This window comes from Phoca vitulina, unplaced genomic scaffold, assembly GCF_004348235.1.
Source record: "Phoca vitulina isolate PV1807 unplaced genomic scaffold, GSC_HSeal_1.0 scaffold21, whole genome shotgun sequence".
NCBI lineage: Eukaryota > Metazoa > Chordata > Mammalia > Carnivora > Phocidae > Phoca > Phoca vitulina.
In genome coordinates, this window is record NW_022589724.1 from 23,029,716 (window position 1) to 23,049,380 (window position 19,665).

At 51.3% G+C, this 19,665-nt stretch overlaps 2 protein-coding genes across 3 annotated transcripts in view; one reads left to right on the plus strand and one right to left on the minus strand.

Moving 5' to 3' along the window:
• The window catches only part of NEK6 (NIMA related kinase 6), an 82,729-nt gene extending 77,652 nt beyond the window's left edge, over positions 1-5,077 (plus strand). For both annotated transcript variants that reach the window (XM_032418416.1, XM_032418417.1), the window contains exons 9-10: positions 1,733-1,846; positions 4,967-5,077. In XM_032418416.1, coding sequence (XP_032274307.1) covers positions 1,733-1,846; positions 4,967-5,077 — 225 coding nt within the window. The remainder of the gene's footprint in view (positions 1-1,732; positions 1,847-4,966) is intronic.
• Positions 5,078-7,604: 2,527 nt separating this feature from the next.
• The window catches only part of PSMB7 (proteasome 20S subunit beta 7), a 60,217-nt gene continuing 48,156 nt past the window's right edge, over positions 7,605-19,665 (minus strand). Inside the window, exons 7-8 of the mRNA XM_032418306.1 lie at positions 10,778-10,929; positions 7,605-7,907 (exon numbers count right to left, since the gene is read on the minus strand). Coding sequence (XP_032274197.1) covers positions 7,796-7,907; positions 10,778-10,929 — 264 coding nt within the window. The 3' untranslated portion in view covers positions 7,605-7,795. The remainder of the gene's footprint in view (positions 7,908-10,777; positions 10,930-19,665) is intronic.

The window sequence follows — 19,665 nt, forward strand, 5'->3', positions numbered from 1 at the left end:
CTCCTCCAGGGGCTTGGCGCCCCTGGTCACAGGAGGAGAGGTGAGGAGGAGCAGTGGGGCTGGCCCCGAACGCCCCCCTGAAAGCACTGGGCATGGCACAGGCGCCTGGGCCCGCAGGTGCTTCCCCGGGTGGACTCCTGGGCCGGGGCCAGAGGAAACCAGTCTCCAGGCCACACCGTGCTGTCTCCCCAGAGGCCTTCTGTAAACCCACGGACGCCGCCTGGGCTCAGAAGCTCCCTGGGCCCTCCTGATGGAGACAGGCCCTGCTCCTGGGGCCACCAGACCTGTCCACAGGGGCGAACAGAGGACGGGGACAGACCCGGACACTAAAGCCAGGGGCATCCGCAGACCCAACACCCACGGCCTTCTCCCTGCCCTGAGTTAGGGCTCGCTGGCCTGCCCTCCGGGGCCTGAGGACAAGTGAGGATTGCTCAGGTAGCCTGGGAGCCCCTGGCCAAGGAGTCTGTGGAGTGGCCTTGGCAGCCTGGCTCCTCGAAGGGAACCGAGGCCAAACGGACAGCCAGGCGCAATTACCCGACGGCACTTCATTAGCAGGGGGCGTTGGGCCGTCTTGGCGGCAGGCAACAGTGAGCGGGAGTGACAAGCAGCACTTGAATGCCATTACGGATTAATCAGCAGATGGGGCCGGCGGGCACTGTGCTGGGCTGCGGCTCAGCCCACCCGACGCAGCCGCCCCGAGCTCCCGCGAACCCCGAGCAGTGCCCTGAGGGATGGGCCGGGGAGTCCGGATACCCTCCAGAAAGGGGAAGCCCGGCAGCTCCCCGACTGGGGGGGACCATCCCCCCTTCGCCGACCACCATCACAGTCCTCTCTCTTCCCAGTGCCCCCGGGTAGAGCCAGCGCCACTGGCCTCATCGGGGTGGTGACAGCCCGGCTTGTGGCGCCTCCCGTGCCGGCCGAGCCTCCCCAGAGCACTGCAGGTGGAACCTTTTCCATCTTTCGGGCTAAGACAGCCGAGGCCAGACACACAGCAAGAGAGTGCAGAAGTGGGATTCAGGCAGGCTGCGGCGCCAGGCACATGCTGCCCCTCGGCCCCAGAGCTTCAGGCCCCCTCCCCGCCGTCTGGGCGTCGGGCTTCTACAGAGAGCCCGGGCCGCTGCCCCGAACTCCAGGCCCTCAGACAGCAGCTCTGTGATGGGCTAGTGACAACAGCCAGAATGAAAAGCAAAAATGAAAGGCCTCACCTCTCCACCCCACCCCCCAAAATGCTAGTCCTTGGGTAAGTAATTTCCTCAGTGCATCATTACTTAGACATCCTCCCATGGGTGTCTTCGGGATTGCTTCTTAGAAATCTAAGACAATGCACCAGAGAGAGCTTGCTGGGCCGAGGCACGAGTCCCAGTGAGCAGAGCCTGTTTCCCCATCTGCCGTGTGCACACGACCAGAATCCGTCCCGGAGGGCTGGGGCGTGAGGTGGGTGTGCCCGCACGCGGCTGGCCCTCCGTATTCAGCTCCAACCCCTCCCCCACCCCCGTTGCCTTTAAAGTTTTGTCACTGAAGCCTTGTTGTCATTTAATTTGCTTTTAGGACAAGGATCATGTTAAAACTGCTACTGTGCTGTATCCCAGCTCCCGCAGGGTTTTCAGGGAATCCTGCTGGACAGTCTCCGCCAAGGACCAGAGAAGGACCCCACCCCAATCTGGAGTGGTCCCTTTTGCCCCTGGACCTCAAGGCTGCAGACTCATGTTTCTCATCCCCCCTCCCCTTGCAGATGGCAGCTCTCCAGAGCCCCTTCTATGGAGATAAAATGAACCTCTTCTCCCTCTGCCAGAAGATCGAGCAATGTGACTACCCGCCTCTCCCTGGAGAACATTACTCTGAGAAGGTGAGTTTGCCGCCCCCAGGCCTGGGGAGCTTAATGGCCGGCAGTGGCTTGAGAGGAGAGGCATTTCCAAAATGCCACAGCTGTGGGCTTGAACTTGGGTGCACTTAACTGGGTGGAGAAGGGAAGATGTGTGGGAAAGTGACCCAGGGTTTGGGGGTGGAGGGAAGTAGATGAATGTTACTAAAGAGGTCTCAGACACCAGCATGGGCCCCCTGCGGCAGGACGTGTCCCGCCCCCTGGCCCAGAAACCACCAAAGCTGGCCAGTGAGGCCCCGTTGGCTCATTTCTGCCCCTTTGGCTCCCAACCCGGTGCTTGAGTGTGAGGCTGGCCGCTGCAGGTCCCAGACATGGGCCCCATGTGGTGTCAGACTCGGAGGCAGGAGGTGGCGGGGCCTTGGCTTGCCCTACCCCCTGCCGGCTGCCACTCGATCCCGTGACAGGAAACCCCAGCGAGCGGACTGGGCTCCTTGCTGGCCCGGACCTAAGTCACACCTTGGGCTCTTACTTGCAACATTCTGCTCTGGGTGCAAGGGTTCTGGACACAGACGGACAGGTCTGGCATTGGGTCCATGCCAGGAACCAGCTGTGTTTGCATATCCCCTTCCTCAGTGCCGTCTTCTGGAAAATAGGGCTAAATTTCACCTCTGTGAATAAAATGCGCAGACGAAACGACAGGCTTACCACACAGCATGACTAAGGGTGCAGGCAAATGTGTACATTTAATATACTCCCTTCCCTGTTCTTGGGTGAGTCAGTGAACTTTTCGGAGCCTCAGTCTCCTCATCTGTAACATGGGGATAATCCTAGAGGCTGTCTCCCAGGGTCAGTGTAAGGATTAGCTCATGCATGTGACGTGCTCAGCTTAGCACCAGGCTGACATTGACCCCAAAGCCACCAAAAGGAGCCACCAGCTGTAACAAAGGGCGTGGCTCCCGGTAAACACTCTGTGCCAACCATCAATGGTCTGTCAGGGGCCACCCTAGCGGATGTGGAGGGGACTCCGAGACCTCCCTGGGCCCACCCTGCAGGACCACAGGCTACTGTGGCAGGGTAACAGCTCACATTTGTGACCCACCGTTGAGTCCTCCCCCACCTCCATTTTACCGAGGAAACTGAGACACAGATAGGTTAACGTAACTTGCCCAAAGTCACGTAACTCACAAGTGGTGAAGGCAGGATTTGAACCCAGAGATCCTGCACCCAGCCACTGTGCCATCCTCCTCAGTAGCCAGTGGTCCAGCTGCGCTGAGGCGCCCCCTGGGCAGCTTGCTGCAGTCCCAATCCTTAAGGCTCTGAAGGCCCTGGAAGGAGCAGCCATTGTCCACGAGGGGCTTGGGCTGCAGAGACCGGGTCTCCCAGTGTGTCCTCACGCTGTGTCTAGGCAGGCCAACCAAAAGGGTCATCAGCCACCCTTCTCTTGGCAGCCTTCGTACTTACCGCCACGCTCACTGGCTTCGCAGACTCCCAGAGGACGGAGAGTGAGGGTGGGGAGGACACATTCCTAGAGGGTTGTTCAGTGCACGCTCTGTCATGGCTTTTGCCTCAGCGGCTTACAAAGTTCTTCTGTGTCTCCTCGAAGGAAGTACTTATGCTCTGGAGTGGAAGTTGGCAGGAAAGGTCAAGCTAATAGATCTCTTAACCAGTTAATAGCTGCATTTAGTTTTTCTTTTCTCACCTTTTTAAAGAAGCACAGACTTGGAACTTGGAGCAAATCAAAACTTCTCTGTGCCCGTTTCCTACCTATAAATGGGAACCGTAATCTCTGCCTAATAGAAGCTGAAATGAAATGAATCTGCATAAAGCCCTCAGCCCCCTTCTCTCTCGAGTCAGTCACTCCAACTCTGTGACCTCGTACTCCCCAGAGCATCCCGCTTTCACCAGTTACATTCAGTGTTTCTAGGCTGTGTGTTAGGAAGTGAGAGGTGCTTCTTAGCACTGGAGTTGCTCAGCACACCTCACTTTTGAAGTTTACATCGCCTCTTAGAAAGGGGTATAAAAGGCACTTTATTGTTTTTCTCTTCGTTTCTGAAGTTTTCAAACATGCTCTTACTGCCAACTGCGCAATCTACTCACTGAGTAATTGGGAGTCACAGTGACTTTACCTTCATCCGTTTTTCTTGGGTCCATGAACTTGTCCAACTACTGCTGCCTTCCCCTGAATACTGTAAGGTTCCTAAAAGTATTGTCTCATCACGGGCAACCTCAGACTCCAGGAGTGTTCAGGCCGGCCACGGGCCCAGCCGCAGCTGCCTGTCCAGGGGCTTCCCAGTGCTTATAAAGCAGTGGAATCCCAAAAAGGCAGCACACAGGTTGGAGGGAAGCTCACGTCTGACCCAGGGAAACCTCGTTTGCAGCCTGAAGCAGCTCAGGTGTGAAACACGGAGCGTGGACAGTAGCCTGGGGGCCCCCACCTGACCCCTCCACCCTCCCCAGACTCCTGAGCATGGTCACCGAGTCCACGTGAGCCCTCTCATTCAGGACCAACCCTCTCTCTGCTGCTGCCCCCCCACCCCCACCCCGCAGGGCCGGCCAGCCCCTCCAGCACCAGGTATTTAAATGAAAAAATTGCAGTGAGCCCAGTGATGCAAGTGAAGATGTAGGCTTTTTAAGGTCATTATTTTAATTACCATTAAAATAATTGGCACTCTGGCTATCAGAAGAACGGAGGCGATCAGAGGCTCAAGGCGCCCCTCCCCCAGCCCGAGGCGGGAGCAGCCTTCAGTGTCTGTATAATTAAAAGCTCCGTCTTTCATGCGCACAATAAAGAGGCCAGGGGGTGGGCAGACTGCAGCCCTGCTGCATGTTAATGCATTTATTATGATCAATAAGCCCTTGCCTTGAGTTTTGTCCTCTGGTTTGGGTATCTGCATGACTGACAGCATGCGCGCACGCACGCACACACACGTGTGGGCAGCTGGAAGTTCACAACTGTTTGGACAGAGCCACTCACGGGGTCTCAAGGTGTGGCCTTGCGGCCAGACGGGCCTAGCACCGGTGCTGGCTGTGACTGCCCACCCGTCGCTCACCCGCGTGCCGGGCCTCCCCTCCGTAGCCGTGAGGGCGCGGGGGCCTCCACGAGGCTGTCTCCTGAAAAATAACACGCCGTTCTCGCCCTTACAGTTACGAGAACTGGTCAGCATGTGCATCTACCCCGACCCCAACCAGAGACCCGACATCGGCTATGTGCACCAGGTCGCCAAACAGATGCACGTGTGGACTTCCAGCACCTGAACGTGGACGCAGCACGCCTTCTCAGAGCCGCACCACTTTGCCTTACTTGAGTCTTCTCTCCGAAGTGGCCGCCTGGTAGCCTAGATCATCAACTAAGACAAGAGGGTTCGGCGGGTTCCCCAGAGGGGACCCCGGGCTTCACAGCAGGTGCTGAATGCAGAGCAGCTGGGGGGAGGGGCACTGGTCACAGGGTCACTGGTGGTCACATTCGAAAGTCCTTTCTTTAAACTGTTTGTGGACAATCTCAGCTGGCTTGTTACCAAGGGCGAGTGGTTCGGCGAGCCACCGACGTACCCCTTGTATCTGGATTGTAATGTGAATCTTTAGGATAATTCCTTCAGTGACCTGTCAAGGTTTATAAGAACAGGAGAATTGCAGGAGACTGTGTGACTTGTCGTGAGCCTTTCAAATTGGTTATAGCAAGTTCAGTTTAGCTCTTAGAATCTTTTCAAAAAAATCAAGCTGTGTGCTTGCTCTGTTGTAAAAGCATAAAATGGAAATAATTTTTTTAAAGTAGAGTGGAGATTTTCCTAATATTTTTATCTACGTTTATAACATGATGAATGACGATGAGGAGAACCCAGCATCTGGCACAGAGTTTCAGAAGGCAACCGGTATTTCGTGAGCCAGGGGTGTTTTCTGTGCAGCCCCGCTCAGCCCTCCCCTCCTGAGCACCTGCTCGGTCCCAGGCACCTCAAGCCCTCCCTCCACCACCTGCTGGAAGGCTGGCAGTTCATTTAATAGTGTTAGGCGTTCTCCTCTGTGGGAAGGAAGCACGGGATACCAAAAATAGAAATATAAACCATGCCCTCAGGCCGTCCTCTGTACCAGGTTCTGGTTCTGCAACTGCCTACCATGACCCCGGGCGACTCTCTCAGCCTCTCTGAGCCTTAGTTTTCTCATCTGTAAAATGGGACTAATAGTATCTACCTTCAGCCTTGCTGGCAGAATTGGAAATAAAATAGGCAAGTGACCCAGCACATTGCAGATGATCCAAAAATGGTAGCCACTCACCCACCCCTTCACAAAACTGAAGTCCATGGACCATGTAAGTCAAGAATTAACGTACAGCTACATTATATGCATAGGAAACCAGAACTATGTTCATTTATTTCTTGTTCCCAAATAGGATTAACTGTGAAAACTAATTTATAAATGTGAACTTAAGGAAAACTCAAGCTCTGAAGGAAATAGTTTGAATTCTGCTTTTCTACTCAAGTTAATCCTCAAATGGTCTAAGTTGTCACCCATCGACTTGGTGACAGTTCAGCCCTCCAGATAGAGACATGCCCGCCCACGCAGCATTCCGGTCAGGTGCTCTGATTGATTGCTGCCAACTTGCTGACCAGGGGCCCAGGCCTCCCTGGGGATAAAGGACTTGGGCTGGGCCACTGCTCTGTTTCCATGTGTGAACTCTGTTCTACTGTAACCCTGTCGGGTTTGAGACATTTTCTTCAGATGCAACCTTTGCTTTGTACTTGTTCTCCATGTTTGAAATAAAATGGGGTAAGAGGGGTCACTTCTGTGAGTGAGTACAGTTCACAACTTTAAAACAGCTTCATGTGACAGCACAATTTCCCCAGGCGCCTTTAAAAACACAATTTCTCAGGCCCCAGACATTCTGAGTAATCTTGGAATTTTTTTAAGCTCCCCAGATAATTTTGATAATCGTCGGCCAGGACGCTGCCCTAAATAATTCCATTGTTCTCCCTACCCCACTCCTTGCGATTTAACAAGGGCGGCTGCCCCAAGAGTGTGTTCACTCTGGAAGATCATGGTGCTGGGACTCTTTGCCGTGTACCCCAGCCATGCTATCTCTGGGGGACAGTCAAGGCCCTATCTCCTGCCTAGCACTTGCCACTAAAAGTTTTTCTGATTCCACACAGATTTTTTTGCCCATACTCTGCTTACGGCTCTCAGAGCCTCTACCGTGTCACCCGTGGCAGAATCAGCCACAGACGCGGATGAACTTGCTCTCTGCACACCGCCTCTGTTCAACACCATGAGAGCAACTCTGCTCACCAGGACCCTCTGGAGGCGTGAAATTTCAGCCGTTCACCAGGCCTGAGTGCTTGTGAAATGACGGTATCCTAATTACCACAAACGGTAAAGCCCCAAGCACTCCTGCGACTTCTGTGAAACTGGCCAACGAGCAGTTCACGCAGTTCTACGCGGCTGCGGCGAAGCCAGCCGTCCACCTACCTGCTTTGTCCTAGTACTTAGAACTGAGGTCTCTCCTTGTTTCCTACTTGGCTGCTGAGGTAAAAGGTTGCGCTGCCTTCACTCTAAAAAAGCAACACAAAACAAGAAAACCTGGGACCACCCCGAACAAAGAGAAAAAGTTAGCACAGGGGGTGGGTAGAAAGGTTCATCTGACTTCCGCGACAGACGAGGCCTCACCTGCTTTTAGGAGGAGGGTTACGTTGCTCTTAACACCTGTGTGAACGCAGACGTGCACTGGGGGAGGGATTAATATCCTGAAGGGGGGAGGGGCACATCGATGAGCCTTAGTGGCCAAAGAACCACACAACCTCCAGACCTCAGCCATTCAATCCGGTTTTCATTTTTTTATTGGGTCTCATTCAGCAGACACTGCACCAAATGAAGGTCTTATGGGGGAGCCGCCACTGCCCCCCACCCCCCATCCTGTAGAGCACTAATCAGCCCATCAGGGTGATTCCCATCCTGCTCGAAGCCCAGGTACTCCATGGACACCATTCAGGAAGTGTCCATTGTTTGAACTGTTTCTTCCAGCACCTCGATTTCCAGGGCGGTGACTTTTTCAGTGAGGACTGCAGTGGTCCCTTTCTCACACCTGTACCGGCCAAACCTAGTGGGAGAAAAAAGCAGAGTTAGGATCCCCTCAAGGGGCCCAACAGAGGCCTGGAGAGAGGGACAAGTACTCAGGCAAGGCAGCAAGCAGACTGGACTCAGAGCCTGGCTCTCCTGATTCCCAGCTCTGTGACCTTGGGGGGACTCAAGTGCCCCAAGGCTCACTCTCCCCAGTGCTCCAGGGCTACAAAATAGGGGCACCTGGTAGATGTGCACCCTAAAAGCACTCAGATAGAGCACCTGGCACTTAATGGGCCCTCACATTTCCTTCTCCACCTCACCCTCCCCAGAAGATGCTGGAAAGCACTTGGTCATTTGCCTTCGAGCTTCAACTCCCCAAAAGCACCCTTCAGTATCAGCAGGAAGTGGACCCTTTTGTTAGGCTGTCATCACCCTTCTCTTGTGTAGAAACAAGGATGACTTAATTGTTACCTTAAACATTAAAAACACGTGGAAGCAGAAACAGTATAAAAATGACCTGCAGCCAGACCCTGGTCTTGTCACTCTAGACTACACTCTCGAGCCTTGAGAAGGGTTAGCTGCTCCCTGCAGCGGGTCCCCAAGGTCACGCCCCACACCTTCTCTCGGAGTGACTCTTGACAGTGGTTTCTCTGAGCACAAGCAGCTGTAAGAGCCACACCTGAGCTGCTAATTCTCACACTGGGGCCAGGAATTACAATATCGTCAAACAGCAGTACAAATCCAACTGTTCCTCTGGTCCTTCCCCAGCTGGGACATTACTTCTGTCAATCTGGCGCGGACTAACAGAAGGCTGTTAGCTATGCCGTGACCACGTGCTCCTTAAAATCAGCCCCTCAAATGGGCACTGGTGCTCAAACAGGGAGCAGGGAGTAGGAAGCAGGAAAAAGTGGGCGACGTCCGAGTTCTGCAGAAATCCAGGAGCTCGTGCAGCAAACGGCTGGCCTCATTTCCGCTCAGCCATCGGGCCCCACCACACTCAGCAGCAGCACCTTCTCAAGGTGTGCCCCGCCCCTCCCCTGCAGGTGTGAAGATCTGGCTCCTTCCCCCAGACTGGACCCTTGGCAGCTTGGTCGTCTTGGAGCCCGATGCCCCAAGCGACTCCTGTGTGCCCAACTCATCTGAACCGCCACATCTGGGGGAGGCTCAGACACCCAAGAGCCTCACCATCCTGGTGTCGGCAGGCAGGGAGGGCTTCTCCAAAGCAGGGCTGTGGCAGGCTGGCAGCAGAGCAGCCAACAGGAAGGTGCAGGGCTGGGTCCACACACGCCCAGGCCGAATCTCTGCCCCCAGCCTGACTGCCCACTCTGGGAAAGGTTCCCCTACCCCAGGCAGCGCCCCACCGGTCAGCCTCTGGCAGGAAAGAGGACGGTGAGGTTCCAGAGTGTGCGGCGTTGCCGCGGGGCCCAGCGCACACCTGCCACGGGCCGAGCCCCTCATACCAGCTCACTGAATCTTCAGAACTAGCCAACAGGGTCGTTCTGTGTCTCTTCTTGTGGGTTTACAGTCTCTTTTACAGATGACGGACAATGTCCCAAAGAATTAAGATGCGCTACTGCTGAACACAGGTTCCTGTCCTACACAAATACTACTTTTCAGTGGCTCAAATGTGGCTTCCAGAATCCTCACCCAGGATCTGTTCTGTCTGGATGGAGCGTAACCACGTCCTCCTCCCTGAACTCTCAGCTCCTGCGGCATCTTGCGTGTAATGGGGGACCCAGGCGTCAGGGAGCTCCCCCAGCAGAGCCCCAGGCCTGAAAGGTGGTTTCCTTTCCAGCTCAAAGCCCAGGTACGCCACGGGTTGTTCACCTACCTAGCTCCATCATTTCAAAGACTAGGAGACTAACGGGCCCAAAGTCACCATGCCAGGCAATGACCTCTCCCCAGCCCGAGCCAGAACTCTCTGCCGCTGCGCCACCCTACCTGCTGCGAGCACACTGAGTTCCCACAGTGCTGAGTGCAGTGCTGGCTCTCAATGTTCTACTCTTTCCTTGGAATTACTCCTGATTTGGAATGTGGGTATATGCAGTGAGAGTTAAAGGAAGCATTCCAGAAGGTGATGTGCTTGCTACACTCTGGCCTCGCTATGGGGCTGCACGGGAAGTGGTGGAGTTTGTAAATCCTGCTGTGCCACATTCACATGAGTGCAGCTGGAAGCAGAGCTCGGGAGCCCCATCTTGAGCTGTCAGGCCCGCGGAAGAGGTCAGGAGCCAGAGGATGGCCAAACAGCTGTACAACCATGCGAGACTGCAAATGAGCAGCTCATCTGCACACACCAGTCACGAGGGCTGGAAACCTTCCAGTTCTAGTCAGCAAACCGGCTAGAACCCTGTCCCCTCTCTGAGCCTGGGCCACGCCACTGAGACACAGGGCCTGCTCGGCATATGCCCCGGGTGGAACAGCACGGCTCCCTGGAGAGCAGGAGGCACCAGGGAGCACCCCAGGCTAACTTTAAAGACTCCTAACCCCTAGTTTATAACCGCTCGGGACTCCTAGACCACTCTGAGAAAAGCTACGGGCTGGTTTCCCTGAAAAATGCTTCTCATGGAATTTCATACGGTAATTCAGGGGATTCTTTAAGAGACTAGAGAAAGAATAGCAGGTGATTCGAATCTCTCCCCACAAACCCCCAGGCTAGGACTCTCTTTTGGGCCCTGCTCTACCTCTCCCATCAACATTTTACAAGTAAAATCACTCTTCTATACCTGACAGCAACCCAAATCATAAAGCAAATAAGGACTCGAAAGTCTGTGTGTAAGGCCGGCTTGGGGACACTGGCCTTACTTCACCGGGTAACAATCAAGAAAACCTTGTCTAAATGCCATGGAGAGATCAGGCGTGGCTGCGGGAATCGGGGGACACAGGCAGAATTTCGTCTCCTTCACTTACCTAGTCCCCTTCTTGTTGGGCACTGAGTACGGGCGGAGGAAGTCCAGCTTGCTCTTGCTGATGACACAGAGATCAATGTTACTTCCAGATCCCAGGTCGTTGAAGATGCCAGCTGCAATGGCTTCACTCACCAGCTTCTTGGCTTCCTCCTCCTGAGAAAGAGAATGGCAACGATCACGGCCACAGTCGCTGGGAGGGCGGCTCTTGACATCCACGAAGTGCTCTCACGAGCAGTGCGCAGAATCACGGGTGAGGCAGACGTTTTCAATGCCCGTTTGATAGATGAAGAAAAGGTCTCAAAGTACCAGAACAACCTGCCGAAGGTTCCTCAGCTAGTAAGTGCAGGAACCAGGTCTTTTAAACCCTTTCTGCATGCATCCCTTCTTTCAAAACGCTGCTTCACATCAGATAATCACTGCATGACTGAGGACTCTGGGCCGACAGGGAGCAATTTATCATCTAAAACAGGGGCCAGTAAACTTTTCTTGTAAAGGGCTGGGTACTAAACATCTTAGGCTTTGTTAGATATACTGTCTCTGTCATAACTACTCAACTCAGTCACAGTAGCACAGAACAGCCACAGACAATATATAAGCACATGCATGTGGCTGTATGCCAAAAAAACTTTATCAACAAAAATAGGTGGAGAGCCACATTTGGCCCACAGGTTATAGTTTGCTAACCCCTGATCAAAAATGTTCAATAATGGTTAGAACCTGCTTTCAGGTGACATAATGAAGATGTCGTATCAGGGGGAAAAACTAACACCAAAACGTTACAGTTCTAGCAAAATGGTGGCAAAGCCAAGGATGGGACCTCTTGTCCAAGAGAATCTTTTGCCTTCTACTAAAGAGCCTACATGTTCACTTACAGTGATTCCTTCCCTTGAATCATTCTCTCTTGTACTTCTCCTTTTAGAAGCAAGTCTAAGTCAACAACAGTTACTTGTGAAAAGGTGGATTCATTCATTTCTGATTCAAGAAGGCCTTTCATATGTCGGGTCCTATGCTAGGAGGTAGAGCTACAGAGAGGGATGAGGCCCCAAGGTCTCTGCCCTGTAGGGGCTGAGAGTCCAGTAGGGGTATCAGCCCCACGTAACTACAATGCGGTGTGAGAGGGAGCTGTGGAAACACTGGCGGGGTCAGCGACGCTTCAGGGAGGGGGCTGCAAGGCAGGCCATGCACCAGGCACGCACAAAGCAGGGCAGTAAAACCGAACGCAGGTAGTGGAGCAGCAGGGGGGACTGGGGAGCACCACGTACAAGCTCTTTAGGCAACAAGGAAAAAAATGAACCATTCTCCCAAGGAAGAGAGTGCTGCCCTTTCCCCATTCGCCAGTGCTTTAGAGTCCACAAATATGCAAGCTGAACTAAAGAGCTCATCTACCACTCTTTGAGAAACATGACTCCCCGCCCCAAAGTCCAGCCTGAGATCATCAAAGGGCAGATTTGCTGACTTTCTGTTGTGAGAAGATCTGAGCCACTCAGGGTTCCTGCTCCTCTGCCTGCCCTAAGCCAGGAAGTGGGATTCCAGTGACATGAGCGCCCTCTACAGACTCGGAGAAGGATCGAGACGGCTCTGCTGGAAGTGGGATCCTCGGCAACCCAGCAGTAGGAGCTAGGGGGTTAATCTGATCTTTAACTTACCAGGTTTTTTCACTTTCTGAGTGGCACCTACGTTGGGTCAACGGAGCTGGTTATTCTCTTGTGCACATACAGCCCCGTGAGAACTCATTCAAACAGGATCCTCCAATCAGGAATTCTCTCTTGGGGCGCCCAAGGGGCCAAAAGCCAGTGAAGGTGGAAGCAAAGAAACCATCTTAGAGGAGATGGCTGCTACCATACAGACAAAACCCAACCGTAACTTAACGGACACAGCCTCACTCTAACTTGTTTCTCTTATTTAAAGATTCTAGATTTGCGCACACACACACGCATGTGTGTGTGTGCGCGCGTGCGTGTGTAGGGGCACCCTCCTTATTCCCCTGCTCCTCACCCACCCTACCCTCTCCTCTTCCTTTCCCTTCTCTGTTTAATGATCTTCTTTGCTTTGACATCACTGCTGCTGGTGCCTTGAGCCAGCCAACAGTACCTAGTAGATGTCACAAACCCTGCTGGCTGCACTTAGGACTGCAGACTGAAATTTCCCAAATCGTTCTATGTTTGGGGACGGAGATGGAAGAAGACGCCGAGGAAACGGAGATACACACATGATCTCAGACATGCATATCTAATATCCGTCAATGAAACTGGGCACACAGATACCGACAGTGCACAGATCACAGGCGAATCTTCCCCTATTTTGCAAATATTCTGTAATGTGAATAGATGAACTTATAAAAATTAAAAATGTACAAAAATTTTGTATTATGTATAGCTTGATTTATTCATAAAATTATCGTTATGTGCTGTTAAGTGTAAAAGGCTTTTAAAAATTGGGAAAACACACCTTTTAAATTCCTTTCCTCCCCACCGATTCCTTAAGGAAGAAAATCTCAACAAGTCTCTGATCGTTTTTCCAATCCCACCCTCATCTCATAGACACAGGACTCAATGTTATGAAACTGAATGAACCTTATTGAGCACCTACCGCAATGTGCCAAGTACTGAGTTAGGCATACTGATTATCATTTTTACCTCTGCCCTCAACCATCTTCTGAAGTTAGTACTGTCAGAAACTATAGCTGAGAGAGTGAATGACTTACCCAAGGTCACCAAGCTAGTAAACCGTAAAACAGGTCCACTGGGCTCCAGAGCCAGAATGCCACAGCACCACACCAGCTCACAAGTAACCTGTCTCAGCTGGGGGCTCCTTAGTGAGTTGGGGACAGTGGACAGCAGTTCCCTGATTCAGGGTATGTCACTCCTCAATCACCTAGGATCTTCAGAACCTGGGCAAGTGGACGGTGGTTGCCAATTAGTCTTTGGGCCAATGGGCGGTTCCTCCAACTGTCTTTTCCGTAACAGAGGTGGGGGCAGCACTGAGTGTCCCAAATTGCCCATAGACACCACTTAAACATTTCTACAATGTAATATGGCAGAGATCAATATTAAAAACCCATGTCTTGGGACCCCTGGGTGGTTCAGTTGGTTAAGTGTACAACTCGATTTCAGCTCAGGTCATGATATCCAGGTCATGAGATCAAGCCCTGCGCCGGGCTCTGCACTCAACAGGGAGTCTGCCTGAGATTCTCTCTCCTTCTCCCTCTGCTCCTCCCCCGCCTGCTAGCACTCACTCTCTCTCTCTCTCTCTCTCAAATAAATAAATAAATCTTAAAAACAAAACCCATGTCTTATTTCGCATATCCCACCCCTAGCAAAAACCCTCAAAAGGCAAACAGTGAAAATTTACCAAGGCTCTACTGTCTACCCATTACTTACATAGTTAATGTCTTCAACAAATATTCAGAGACACCTACTATGTTCCAGGAAATGCTTCGTATGCCAAACACTATCTTTTACCAGCGTATTTCCACACTCAGAATTCTAGACTCATATGCAAATATGCTACTGGGCATATTCATACTGTGTTTTCTTTATAGTGGAGTTTCACAATTAAACAACTCTTGTCTTTAACACGTTCTCCCAAATATTTAAGAAAACCATCGAGAAGAACCACCAACTGAACGCAAGAGATGGGGAAAACACCACATTTTTATCTGTCTCTGGCCCACAATAAATGCAGGAAGCATTGTTCCTTCCTTTAGGATTCCTTCTTCCTAGGGAAATTGCACCTCCCTTTTCTGGAAGCTGCGGGGTGACCCAAGTTCTGAGCAGCATCTGCCCGGGGGACAGCTGCTACCGAGGGGCTCTGACGAGGGCCCTGCAGAGCCCGTGGCCCCAGCTGAGCAGACCCAGGTGCCACGCTGTTGCCCACTGCCAGGCTGGCGTCCTCCCCCGGCCAGCTGCTATGGATTTACGCTGCGAGTCACAAGGGAACTTGGATTCAGTGTGCACACGGACCAGCAGGACTCATCTTGGCTACCAGAAAAATGGCCCTCTGGCCCAATGGCTGCTTCCTTTTACCTTGAGACACTCAGCCAAAATATCACCGCCTAGTGATTAAAAGTTAATCTGGCAGATGTGGAGGCAGACTGGGTCTGAATCCCGTTTCCTACTTACTGCTGTGCAACCTTGGGCAAGTCACTTCACCTCTCCGAATTCACTCTCCTCCCCTGTAGGACAGTGATGATAAATTAGGATTTCCCAAAGGACTGCTGCAAGAATTAGCAATAAGGTACAGAAAGCACCTATTATAGTGCCTGGCACAGAGCTGTTGCTTAATAAAAGGTAACTCATTTAAGAAAGCAAGCCAAAGGGCTCCTGGAAGCACTGACACAAAATTTATCTCGAAGCGGTGACTGCCCGTACCCAACCCCAGGCCAGGAGAAGGTCCAGACAAACATGCTGACAAATCTGCACACAGTTCTGTCAAAGAAGTTCCTATAATAATTAATCCAAGCAAAAAGCACACTCCCTAAAAGTTCAGAGAATATAAAAGGAGCACTTCCTGCTTTATGGCTACAAAGACCAAACTAACTGGGAATATCAGTCCCCCGGGCCACCCCTGCTTCTTAAATGAGATTACAATAAGAGTGATGTACTGGAGTGCACGTCAGCTGTGACAAGCAGCACTTTATAGAGCTATCTGTTTGTCTCCATCACTGCATCGCGCAATGTGTCCCTGGACTCCAATGTGCAGCTCCATTTACCGCTACATGACAAATGGGCAGCACTTGTAAAAGGCACAAAGAGGTCCACGTCGGCCATGTAATGGTCACCACAGCTGTACCCGAGTGCTTGAGGGGACAAAACAGACCCCCAAGTTCATTAAACTGACCAGTAATGGATCTTTCAAAAAGTGCCTTAGGAATCGTACAGAAAAGGCTAAAATAAATAACTCAGCATGGAAGGCTAATCTGAAATGGTGTTTGATAAATTATTTATAACACAGGCGATTGTCTGCATTTAATATTGGAGCTACTAGTAGCATCTTTAAAAGATGATTTATGTGTTGTAATGCTATTAAACTTTATATTGGCCCACTGCTAGCTATAAAGTCTGCTGAGATTTAGAGAATGAGTTTTAAACTGTCACTGCAACATCATAGGAGATGGAGACTGTATTAAATCTTTACTTTAAACCTGTTATCTAGAGAGTTGCATTTTGTAGACACTCACAAACTGATAGATTACCTCGGCATCCACTATGGTGCAGGTCCAAAATAGTACTGCAAAGAAACTTTTCCACATTATTCTTGTCTACAGCTACAATTGAATTTCTCCTCTCACTTAAGTGATTTTTAGATGGGGAATGTCACCAGAGTAAAATGTAGGTGCCCCAACCAATGGGCACTCTGGATAGTTCAGCATCAAATTAATACTCTTTCAATAAACCCTCCATGTTCCACCATTCAGTTATGCATTCTCAACAGTGTTTTACTTACATTAGGGGCAGGCAAAACATTAAATATGCATTTGATGGAAAACCTAACATACTATTTTAGGTACAGCTTTGGAATGTGAAAATACGTGTGTATGGCAAGTCATTTAAAACAATTGACTTGTATCTAAAATTTTTTAAAGAAATTAAAAAGAAATAAAATTGGTTATTGGCTGGAAAATATAGCCCATGTATGCAGCTGAGGCGCTGGCATTAAAGGAGCTGAAAAAAGAAGAAACAGCCTTTTTCATGAAGGACAGAGCTCCCCTGGCTCTACTGTCCTCTGGGGCACTGCAGATGCATCCCTCTGCCTTCCGTCCCACCGTCATACCGGGAGTCAGGGGACAGTGCTCTCAGCCCTCCGCTCCAGGGCAAGAGAGATGGGGGCAGCACCACAGCCGGACCCTCTCACAGCTCCCATCAGTTCTCCTAGTTGCTATGAAATCTGCAATGACCATTTAGTTCACAATGGTTTGCTCCTTTACTAAAAACTAAGAGTTTTAGCCAACGAGAACGGAAGCAGTCCAAATTCATCTTGAAAACCCTGCATTATCTTTTGTCACTTTGATTTGAAATAGCAAAAAAATACTATTGCTCTGATGATCTGCAGCAGAGCAGATTAGAAGTCTGGGTGTGACAAAGAGTTTGGGCTCTAACAAGAGGACCCAAACCACCCCATCTCCCTTCTTGTACCCCAGGCAGCTAGCATGTGGCTTGGCGTGGATGTCAACAAATGAAAACATGAACCATCAACCTCAAATGCATTCCTGGCTTTGCCAAATTGAAAGGTGAAACGAGTTACAAGACGGATCATACCAAAAGGCGTAGTTCCAAAAGTGCACCAGCCCCAGCTGGGGAGCAGGGACCAAGAGCACTCCAAGACAGGTAAACGCTTGCGAGGAAGGTTTAAACACAGTGTCCCGTAGTGGCCTGTGGACACGCTGAGGTTCTGCCTACGCCACTGATGCGGCCTGAAGGAGTCATTCGTGGCTGATGGTTGAATAAAATTTAAAGAGCTCAAAAAAGTGTTTAAAACATTCCCCCCGCAAGCAGAATGCTTCCTGCACTCTGGAACAGACGTGATGTATCCCATGTGTGGCCACATATTTTACAGTGGGAAAGGTTAATTTAATATTTTTTCAGACTGGGCTATGTGACAAAAGCGAAGGTGTCTGAGTTTTGGTTTTGGCTTGAGCGGTCTGGGTAAACACGGCCTGCCGGTGTGAACACCTGGGAACCGTGAGGTGTAACTGAGGTGCAGCTGGTGCTCAGTGTGCCCAGAGTGGGGAGTGAAGTAGTGACTGTGTCTTTAAGGTCTAGAGGGCACTGCCACTTCCATCCCCTATAGCTTCTGGCACCCAGGATCTGGGCGATGCAAATAAAGAAGGGCAAACCTGCTGCGTGTGCAGGAGTGATCTAAGGGGTTTTCAGAAGGGACAGGAGAGGGTGTTCACGGTCAAGGAACTGCCAACCACGCCACTGCCAGCTTGGCCCGTGCCAGATCACAGAAGGATGCAAAAGCCTGATCATAACTCAGGGCCAGGAGAGGAGACGGCTGAGGCTACAGAGCCACGATGGGCCAGAAACAGCTGCCACAGAAAAAGAAAAGAGCAGCATAGCTGGGGCACTGATGGACACAGTGCTGAGCTCCAGGAGCCATGGGCTGCCCGCTGGAAGAACAGAGACAATGCCTCTGTCCAGGGGCTGTTAGGAGGAATAAGGGGACAGGTATGTCCCTGACACATGGACTTTACAAACAGAATTGTGAGCAAGTTCTACGGCAGAAGGAAAGAGGCCAGGGTGTGAGAGAACAGGGGACACCCAACCACATCCTCTGGGTCTGTGCCAAATGCTTATGTTACTTATTTAAACCTCCTCACCGCCTGTGAGCAGAGGAAACTGAGGCTCTAGAATGGCTGGCTGACGCACTGAGGGCGCACGGCTGGGTCTGAGTGGGAGTTGGGGATCAGTGCCGGGGTAGGGCCCTGTCTCACCGAAGCCCATCTTCGTACCCTGCCACAGGAAAACTGGTGGTGGGTAAGAGGTCTTGCTGGATTCTGAGACACTGAATGGAAGGAAAAACACCTAAGCTTCCAGAGGGAAAAGGACCAAGAGAGACAGGAACATATTGCTTTCCGCAAGAAGAAGAAATCAGCGTTCACAGCATATGTGTATACAAATATATATTTCCAAGGCTGCAGTGAATCAAATATAATCAGAGAAAAAAACAGGACTAGGTTTAAAGAAAGAGTAAGAAATATGCTCAACAATCCTCCAAATGAAAACCAAGCTGCCCCAGGTAGTAATAAGATCTTCATAATATTTCTCTCTCTCCAGCGGTCAGTGATAACTCTGCCAATAAATTCCTGGAGGTGAAAACAGAGGGGGGGAAATGAAGTAAATGTGTTCCTTGGGTCACAACAGAGATGAAAAAGAAGAGCCACACTCACATCTGGAGGACAGAAAGCAGGGCTGAGGGCAGGGGACGTGTGGGAAGGTTATTGTGGGCACTAGGTTACACTGCACGAACCTGCTTCTACAGCCTCACAAGGATTAGAAAGGACTAGGAGGAGATCCATGGAAGTATAGAGCACCTTTGTTTGAGGAAGTTTAAAGCCACATATGAAGCAAGTTTCACATGATACAAAACCCCTGAAAGAAATGTACAGGCCAGCTTAGTTCAGCAAACATGTACTAATGCTCTGATCCTAATGTGCTCTGCAGACACTGCTCATCGCTGGGAATAAGGTCCCAACAGACAAAGACCTTGCCCCGAAGAGTGTGGAGTCCAGAAGGGAAACAGGAAGAAAAGCTCACTACAATGTGGTAAGAGGTCTTAAGAGGCAGGCCTGATGGTAGAACTAGAGGGGTACAGAGATCTCATGGGGCACAGGTGATGAAGACGAGGCTGAACCGTGACATACAAGTATATGGCAGCCAAGCCAAGGGGCAGAAGTGACAGAAGGAGTAAAACCGTGACGACGGGAAGGAGAAAGGTGCGGCTGAATGAATACCAGAGAACCTCATCGGCCATACAGGGAGCCCTGCATGGGAGCAAGTGGAGAATTTTAAGCTGGCGAATGAGGTAGTTAGATTTGTGCTTTATGAAACTGTAACCTGGAGGCAGGAGAGGAGGAAAGGCCCAAGGCAGATGAGAGGAGAGCAGGGGATTACAATGTTCCCAGGGAGACGGTGGAGGGCCAGCAGGGGCGGGCAGGAGGACCATCAACAGGACTGGGAGGCCCGTGCGGCAAGGAGGGAGCGAGGGTCAGGTGGGAGTGCAGGAGACGGGAGGTGGAAGGTGCCGCCTGGACGTCCAGCATCAGTCCCAGGCACTGACCCAATTCTCAACAAACCCAGCCATCACAGAAAGGCCTTTTATAACTTCTGGGCAGCTGTTTTTCTGGTAGGTTGATAGGAGGCAATGATTAACTTAATTACATGTTCC